The 9,826-nt window shown below is 39.6% G+C and overlaps 1 protein-coding gene across 1 annotated transcript; it reads right to left on the minus strand.

Moving 5' to 3' along the window:
• Positions 1-6,766: 6,766 nt before the first annotated feature.
• On the minus strand, positions 6,767-9,168 carry HSPB3 (heat shock protein family B (small) member 3). The gene has a single exon (XM_083818318.1). It carries the CDS (start codon positions 8,968-8,970, stop codon positions 8,521-8,523), a length of 450 nt encoding a protein of 149 aa, XP_083674444.1. The 5' UTR covers positions 8,971-9,168; the 3' UTR covers positions 6,767-8,520.
• Positions 9,169-9,826: the final 658 nt, after the last annotated feature.

A 9,826-nucleotide genomic window follows, 5' to 3' on the forward strand; every position in this document is an offset into this window, starting at 1 on the left:
ATCAAGACACTTCTTAGGTTAAATCTTAAGTTGCTGAGATGGTTTCACTTTGACATTTTCAAAATGAAAATTTCAGTTTTACAGAAAGTAGATATTTTTGAGATAGCTAATAAAAGTTTAAGACAACTATTCATCTCTGATCCTGAATATTTGAAATTACTGAAATCATGTGTCTTATCAAACAAAATAGACTTCCTCCATCTTTGGATTTTTGTCTGCACGTTTTACTTATTCAGGAGAGATACCTCAGGTTTATGTGGATTGGGAGAAATTGTTCTCCTCCTACCTTTCCCATTTACTAGGTTACAGCAAGCACTGGTAAATTACAAGCATCTACCAAATTTGCCTCAGTTCCCTTCATGCATCTAGAAATCACAAGCCCTATGCTGTCTGTATACACAGTTCTTGAACTGCATGCTGTATATGTCATTTTGTGACACTTCATTTTTTGTTATTTCCCATACGTCAAAGGAAGTGACTGGGATTTTTGCTTCAAGCTGAGCTCTGACTTTTGACAAGCATGGGTGGCAAAGGATGTCTTTAGATGCATTCAGCTAACAGCTAAGAGTTAAATAATCTTAGCTCTTCTGGCCATGCTTAGTGCTCAGAAGATGTTTCATGATGGTCAGATACAGTTAATGAAAGATAAATAAATAAATAAATACAGCTGTATTTATAGAAAGTCAGAGATTTCAACATTATTCTAACCAGAAGTGGCCCTATCAACAGCAGGGTGTTTGATAAGCTGTGAGCTTCTGCAAGTTCAGTGTACAGTGAAATGGCACACATATGAATACAAGTTTTTGATTCTCCTCGTACAGTTTTTCTCTCTCTTTCCTGCTTGTTTCCCCCTTTCCCCCTTTGTTAGGCTATACAGCTTGTGTATCTCCTTTCTTGAACATTTGAATTATAAATTGTTTCATGACTGGTGTCTGTGTCGAGGATGCCAAGAGCAATTCTTCCACCTGATTATTTGAGAGGTGTTGGTGGAAGTTTCATTTCTTCTTACAACGTCTTCCATTGAAGCATAACCCCTTTTTTTTTTTTTTCATTAGCTTTAATCTCCAAACTTTGAAAATATGGTTTCTTGTAAAAGTTGTTTTCCAGCACTGAGTTGTACTCAATTGAATTGTACTCAGTTGAATTGTACTGAGTAACTTATTTCTGAAATGCAGATCTCTCCAGTCTCTTTGACTTGATGACCCCATGATCAAGTACAAATTTTTCTTGATCAGACTCTTTTGATCTGGATTAAATCAATATTTTAAAACCTAATTTAGGGGTTAGAATGCATAAGAATTCCCTCGTGGTAAGAAAGTTACGGAGAAGAACAAAGTGACCACCTAAAATACCTCCTTTTAAGTAAAATCTTTACCGCAAGATGTGACATTTTGATTTACAAAGATAACCTCAGTGATCAATGAACTCACTTGAAAGAGGAAGGAATTGAACAGTTCGTGCGCTGTGTTCCTTGGATCCTGTATTGGATTTAGCTCACCAAAATGTGTTTTTCTTGGCCTTTATTGTAAATATTTAGGCAGTAGTTCCCCAACAAACTCTTACAGAGGCTGTGGTTTGCAAACATGGGCTGGATTAACAATCTTCATGTAGATATCTTTGACTTGAGTCTCTACTTTCTCTGCTAGTAACAAAAATCTTCATTTAGCCACAATTGTTAAAATTCTTCTGCTTCCCCAGTAGTTAAAAATGTTCTATAACAAACGAACAAACAAACAAAAAAACAGACTGTAAAGGTGCATGTGAAACTGTTGGCATTGCATACTGCTGGTTACTGGACCTATTCCAGCTATATATAACTTAGCGAAGTAAAATATATCATTTACATACTCTAATCTGCTTCTTTTCCTTGTCCTATCCGACCTGAACATTGCTCATGGCAGATCTTTTTGTGCCTACAGGGACACAAATCTGGAGTCATGGCACTGTGTCCCAGTCCTAGCCCCTTCACTCTACTGGAAAAGCACAAAGGGGTTCCCGTATGGTAATGAAGTGGTAATGAAATGGTGTGAATTGAGATGCCCAGGAATCAGAGGCGGCCTGTTGAGGGAAGGATGGTGTGCGACTGAGTAGCTGAACACAGCTGTAAAGTCTCTTGAAATCACAGTGTAGGTCAATGTAATCTGATTTTCCTTTTATTTTAATTAACATAAATCATAATCACTGCCATGGCAACAGTCAAAGTGTGGAAACTAGTAAAAAGAAGAAGGACGCTCTCTCTGGGCTAATTTCTCATTTCTCTCTGTCTGTTCCCTCCCATCTTGCATCACAGAAAAGTGATTTTGCAGGGGGAAGATTAAATCACAGCAAAATAAGCTTGCCTTAACCTTTGAGTTTGGATCCTCTGCTGTTTTTGAGGGTGGAGACCCCTCCAAGTGAGCATTTCAGGCACAGAATGATGCTGGAATGGGGCATACAGGTTACAGCCCTTTTGATCACTTCTTCCCACTACTTTTTTGAAAGTCTGACTTTGTCCCCCTGCACTAAGTTATTTACTGCGAATATATTTTATTGAGAGATCTTTAAGATCTTAAGAGATTCACCAAAACCACCGTTGATTTGTGGGTAAAGTATAAAATGGGAATGCACTCTGTTTATATAGGAGCCATCTAGTCAACTTCCTGCAAAATATTGTTAATTTGCTAAACTTTTTCGTTGATTTTGGTATTTCACTTCCACATTACACTGAAAAATAAGAAAAATAAACAAACCTTTTAAGTTTGTGCTGACTGCCTTGCAGAAATGTCCAAGATAAATATTGCTATATATAGCATGATAAAATGAGGCTCAGAATTCATATTTCTGCTTATGTTTGCTTCAAAAGTCTCCTAATCCTCATTGAGTCCTTACCAGTTTGTTTTTGGTATCAAGCCTTCAGGCTTCATATATGCATCAAGGCAAGGACTGCCTTTATGGTGCATCTTTTACAGTGTATTTTGATCATGACATCAGGACTTGGAAAATTATGACGGAGTTACAAAAAATATATATTTAAAGTACTATTAAAATACATATGGCTTTCACCACTGCAGGTAGATCATGGGTTTCTGGCAATCTTGTAATACAGAGCATTGTCAAACCATGCACTGCAAATCATTTCACTTCATTATTTTTTCATTGTAGCTCTGATGTAATGCTATCACTTTTATTTAAGACTCGGATTTATTTAAACCCAGCATCCGAATTCAAAATCAGTTCATCCACACCAAAATGCTTCACCTGCTTTTAGCGCTTGCACCGCTGCACTGCTGCAGCATTTTTGGAGCACTGAGCTCTAGCTTCCAGGCTAAGAGGAGAGCAAGATCTCCCAGAAAATGAGGACTGGAAATAATATTAAAGGAATTGTTGCCAGTGGACCCTGTGAACGTTTTCTGATCCCATCTCGCTGCTCAGGCAACATCACATAAGCGCAGGGAACCCCTGACATTGAACCCTCACGCTGTGACACCCGGCCCCATGTGGCACCAGCTGGCTGCTTCCACACTGTGTTTCCCAAGCTCCTCCGTCTGCAGGAGCCCCGTTTGGACATCTCAATTATCTGCACAAACTGCCAGCTGAGCTCCGCGCCGCATCGATACTGTGGTATGAGACAGCTGGGTGCCAGATGGCCCTGGAGGCTGCAGAGTGGCACCTGCGTCAGTAAGTCTCGATGGATCAAAGCAATTCCAAGCGGAGCTGAGAGGGACGGCTTCACCTGTTGATTAGTTTACTGTGAATCAGTACTCCAGCCTGAGGAAAGGAGGATTTGGACTGTGGAGTGGCTAGTTTAGATAGGGCACTCACACCCTAACCCTTACGCCATCCAGCTGTGCTAGGAGTTTGTGAACTTTGGAGACTGTGTGGTGGTATCCATCCTTACCTGATGGGAGTGTAGAACTAGTGGGTGGGAAAATTAACGGGATGTGCAATTGGAAAGAAATGTAGCTGAAGATTGTATGTGACTTGTTCTCTCATTCCTTTTCTATTAGCAACCTAAATTTGTCAGTTAAGGTTATTTTGAAATATCTCTCAGCCCTTTAAAGATGACCATCTTATACAAAAGTAAATTCTTTCTAATAAGAGATTGAGTATTATACCTCAAAATATTGAAATATGTAAGTATATATTCCAAATCAGTTGGAGAGTTTTTCCTGTTCCCCATCCTTGCTGGAGCCCACCTCTGGTGGACATCCTCATGTGCCCAGGCCCACCATGGTGCTACAATTTTCTGTCTCCTCTTTGTGCACAGAGCTCTGCAAGCTGCTGCTTCTGCATTAGCTTGCAGGGCTGGGGAGTGACATGGTTCATCAGCAGAAGAGTGCTACTCACTGGCATCAGGGTCAGCCAAAAGCACTGAAACAAGCTGAAGAACACAGGGGAAGATGAAAACGATTCTCTCCTTGCATCAGTCCTGCTTGTGCAAGCAGCTACTAGAAATACTTCCCCCTGAAAATATGGTCATCAGAGTTATTACCGTGTGGTTAAAGAGTGTGTGAGAAATACTTGACTTCTTTATAAAAAGTGCATTTTTAAGGGCTGAGAAAGACATTCCAAAGATTGATGGGGCTTGTGAGGCTATAGCCCACAGTGGAACAGAGAGCCAAGGCCCCCAGTCTAGCACCAAACTGAATGGGGGTCCTGAGCTGCAGTGCCTCGTTTCTCCTGTCTCTCCATCCATAAAAGTATTTTTAATAAGGGATGATTTTTTATCTTGCACACAGCAATGGGCGCTCCAGGCTTTCTGGACCTGAAGTGGCAAAAGGGGATGATACTTCTGGCTCGAGCGTGAGCAGGTCCACCTCAGGTATCCCTGATGCAATGCGCAGGTAGATCTAATCCCTTAGGCTTAACCCCTGCCTTCAGTGTAGGGCCATGGAGATGCTGTCCTCTGGATGATCGGGGCCAGCTGTTGTCTCTGGCAGTCAGCAAGTCTAAGGCCAGCATCTCTCTCAAATGAGAAAGCACACCCAGTATTTTCAGAAATATTCCTACTCCCATTAGAAGCCAAATCTCATAGTGTTAGTCAGATAAAAATGCATATTTTGATTTCCAGCTATGAACTGTATAAGGAATGAAAGACCTGCCCTTCTTAATGGGAATTTTGTTGTCATGATTACCCCAGGGGTTTCTTTTCGTCTCTTCCAATATCCATAGCTGTAGCTGAGTGGTTACTCAGTGAATGATGAGTGCTGCGTCAGCCTCAGTTCCCTTTACTGCAAGTATCAGATTGTGTTGAGACATCTCAAATGCCCTGGATACAGCAGATACTATAAAAAGACAAGGCAATGTCTCAAAGTCCAAGGCATTTGTAGGCTTTCTGCCCACAGAGGTCACACAGAAATGTGTTTGTGACCTTGCTTTTGGCAACCTGTTCTGATACTGAGACATTTTCTTCTATGAAAGCATTTTTTACAGTGCTTAGATCCATGCATGAAATCATCTTTACCCAATTTGGAGGAGCAGCCTGATCAATTACAAAGGTAATCCTTCACTGACAGATACTGAGAAGGTTCAATAACTTGCTCTGCAGTGCTTGCAGCAGCATATATTGTTTATTCTGGGCCAGGATTTTGTGGCCAGCCAATATCAGGGTTCTTAATTTAATCAAATCAGTGCGTATTAAACCTGCCTTAAGCTGTAACTGTTCAAAAATTCTTTGCTGTTTACAGATGTCTCATTCTGCTGTTCGTGAGCAATATTAACAGCTCTCTCCTTGACGTTCAAATTCGGTGCTAATTGAATTACAAAGTCAAACATCACATACAAATGAAAACAGCTCCTTACAGAAAATTCATCAGAAGTGCTCTGCCACATACTTTGAGGCTGTTCTGGTTAACATATAAAAAGCATTCATCCCAAAACTTTCAGTAAACTAAACAGACGACAGAAACACTTGCCTGTGCTGTACCTGGAACTAAAAGAGGGGGAGCGAGTGGCACGTCCATATTCCAGCACGGTCTCACTTATCCACCACACTGGTGTGGGGCCGGGGCACGTGGCCATTTGTGAAGGAGCATGGGCTTAGGCCTCTGTACTGGGTTCCTCTGGGTGCTAGGGAAGAAGAAACCTGGCCGCGTGCATCCCTGACATGTTTGGGTCAGTACTTTCTGCTGGCTTATGACAGACAGTGTCATCAGCAAGTATGGAATCGGGCACAGAGATGCCAAACCCCTTATCCAGTTTTGTGAGGCAGGCCTGTACACGTAGGAAGGGCTCTGTGTAAACGTGGTATTTACATATATAGAACAGACGATGTGATTTTGGCTGTCTGATCTAATTCCTTGCCAAGTTTCCAGTAGTTTAATCATCATCTAATTTAGAATAATTGTCAGTTTTTTTTTTTTTTTTAACTGCTTTTTCATCTCTAGGGCTATAAACACCATCACCACATACATAGGTAAAATCGTTTTTATAACAACTTGTAATTTTAAATGGTCAAATTACAAAATTCTCTGTAAAGAGAAAGTCAGCAGAGGTCAGCAAAGCAGGTTACTCACTGGTGACTCTGAGCTATATTCCAGCAGTTGTGCCATAAAATGATATGTAAACCAAGGGTATAAACATGTGAGTTTTTATAGAGTTGGCATGCAAAGTTTAAATCTAGACCTGTATCTAGACTTCACAGTTTTTAATCCATGCTACATGTTCCATCAGATTCCTGGCTGAGAAAGCTCCTTGACCTAGAAGTGTATAAAATCTAGACCTAATTTTCTAGTGTGATTGATTTCTCATTACCTTAAACCAATATACAAATTAGACACAGGCAATATGATGTGGAAGTGTGAGTTAAATGGAAATGTAGGGACATATGTATTTTATTTAGCTTGGTTTGTTAAAAAATAGCAGTTTCTTGACTTATGCTGTATTCCAAAAAAAAAAAAAAAAAATAATAATAATTAGTACATTATGGAAATTTACAATCCAGGTCTTATTCTGCACTTCTTGTACAAATTTCTTGTTAGTACAAATAATAAATAAAATGCAAGAATGCAACTCTCCAGTTTTCTAAAGTGAACTGCTTTCAAATGCCTTCAAGTCTAAACAATCACAACAAAAGTCTTTCTGATGAATGGACATGTGCAGAAGTGCAAGCTTCAGGCTTTCATTTCAGAGTAAAAGAACTCTCTGGCTTCAGCTGGTGAGTGCCAGGGGTTTGTTCATCAGATTTTTTTCATAGTCTTAAAATTGTATTTGTATTCAATTTCATTTGAATATGTTTTTAATTTGGGCAACCGGCAGATGGCTATTGTAAAGAGTCTGTATTTAACTTGGCACTTTCCATCCCACATTCCTCTACTATTCATAGCAGAGCAGTCAAACTTATCTCCAGTGTGCATGAAAGGAGGCACTTTCATTTGCAGCTGCAGATCTCAAATTTTTGAGCACTTGCAAACTCATGTAGAGCATTTTTTTGTTAAAATGTAGAGAAGACCAATTACAAGGTATAGTGGGCAGATGTTATTTTCATCTCTACTACTCTTTTTTAAATCAGAGAAACTGAGAGAGAAATTAGACTTGTGTCTGTAGTAAGGAACCCCCACACTAAAATTGGATCCATATTGGTACAGAAAGAGTGGGAGAAAAAAACAGCAGAAAAATTTGATCTTGAAAGTACAGTTGGAGGATGTCAGCCTAAACTGTCAAGCAACATGAAGAATTAAGTATTCAGCTTATTGATATACAAGACAGTGAATAATAATAAAGGCACCCATGCTAGAGTAATGCCTTTTTATTAGCAGGGGTTCACAAAGAAGAACTTGATGCTTTTGAGTATTTGTAAGCAATATATTTCTTCTTTGGTTGCAAATAGATAGCAGAATGTGTTAAGCAACAACAAATTTCTAAATCTCTTGCAGCATTTTATTTCTGTCTTTGACAGAAAGTTTCATTTCTACGTACTGTGTTTTCAAACATATATAGTCAGTGAATATTCTGGTTTTCTATATTTTCAAACATGTAACACACTTCTAAAAAGTGCTTTTTCAAGGCTATTTTATATATAAACATTAACTGTGGATTTTTTTTCTTGATATTATCCTTCAGTTTGTGTGCTTCTCCAGAGCCTAGGAAGAAGAACTTAATCTAAAAAACTAGAAAACAACATTTTTGGTATGTAAATTAAATTTAAAAAAAAACTCACAACCTGTCTATTGCTTCTTTAATCATTATGAATATATATTACAAGTGCTTATTGCAAGAAATACAATTCCTTGTTCACTGAACTCTTAAATGTGTTTTATTTTCAATAATATCAAATAGATTTTTTTCTCTTGCTGTGATTAGCCTAAATTTTCTACTGTTCAAAAAGCCTAGCTTTCCAGGATACACGTAGCCTGAGACAAGTAGTCTAACATTTCACATCAAACAATAAATTCAGCATGCTGAAAAATATATACAGAGATTTTTCTTTCCTGTAATATAAATACAGCCACATGCTTTCTACACTCTACAGCATTACTTGAATGATATCGTCTTGTTATATTAAGAATAATTTTATCTCACCAATAAACTATGGACAAGGTTCTAATTCATTCCCACCGAGTTCTTCATTTCAACAACCAAAATGCCATCATGGCAGAAGAGTGCAGACAAATCTTTGTTCTCCACTCCGTCAGGCAACTTGTACTGTCTGGTAAAGCTTCTCGATATGAAACCATGTTCATCCATCCTGGGTCCATGCTGAGCTTTGATCAGGAGCCAGCCTTCAAAAGTCTGAATGATGATATCTTCAGGGCGGAACTGCACAACATCCAGCAAGACCTGAAAGCCTGTGGTTCCCTGCTCCTGGCCACCGGCCTCGGCCCCGGCTGTACTTTCCACCGTTTGCCTCCTGTTGCTCAGTGCTGCTGTAGAAGGGCCCGGCAAAGCATACAGAGAGTGATCCAGTTTGTGTGCTTCCAGCTCCTGGGCTGCAAACTGCTCTTGATAGCGTACAGGAGTTTCCACCCAGTGTCTTATAACAGCTTCTGCCATTGCTGAGGCAGAAAGATAAGTTGCTGCGTTTGTGTTGCCTGAGGGAAGCTACGGAGTTAGACCGAACTCTTCCCAGGCATGTGCCTTACCCTCAGGCTCGTTGATCACTTGATGTAGCCTCTCACTTTTAGCAGGGAGAGCTTAACGCTTAATCGGACACGCCATGCTCAGTGAGGCTCGTTTCATCTCCTATCTGCTAACAATAGAGCACTATTTATAGTGCTAGGGTCTTCAGTGGCTGTAACAGTTTTCACATGTGCAGCTTCCATGCGTAAGTAAAAGCAAAAGTGTAATGCACTGCTGTTTATTGCAATACTGTGCTGTTTGTTCTTGTGAATAATGAGCAGACATATAATGTGAAAGACTCATTTATTTAAATGGACATTTAATGATTCAATTTTTCCAAGGTATACATTGCAATAGATACAAACTGTATTTCTTCTAATTGAAATACAAAGTTATTGTACTGTACAAAGGGAAGAAGTTTAAGTAGCTTGACAGTAGGAACAGAGTAAATTTTAGGTTAGGTGAATTATAAAATCAAATGCATTAGATGTTGTTGCTTAGGTTGTTCATAGGTGAAATTTGGGCTTTGTGAACAGCCTTACTGGAGGGAGGAAGGAAACACAATCATCCCTGCCTAGAAAGGGGGTGGCTAATGGCTGACCCTGCAGTCTTAGTGACCTACAAACACAGCAGAGTCTTCTGCAGTGTGTCAGGGAGTCGGACTCAAGAGCACAGGGGAAATTAAAGGGAAAGTTCATGTTTCACAGCTTCCAGCAGAGCACAGAGTTATTTTTCCCTAGGAGAATAGTAAAGAAAACTCCAAATCCTTAATGGTATCCCGCTGTCCCAG

Source organism: Anser anser (genome assembly GCF_964211835.1).
Source record: "Anser anser genome assembly, chromosome: Z".
Classification (NCBI taxonomy): Eukaryota; Metazoa; Chordata; class Aves; order Anseriformes; family Anatidae; genus Anser; species Anser anser.

Bases quoted from the DNA above. Each gene is read 5' to 3' on its own strand.
- HSPB3 (XM_083818318.1), bottom strand. From the start codon at position 8,970: ATGGCAGAAGCTGTTATAAGACACTGGGTGGAAACTCCTGTACGCTAT.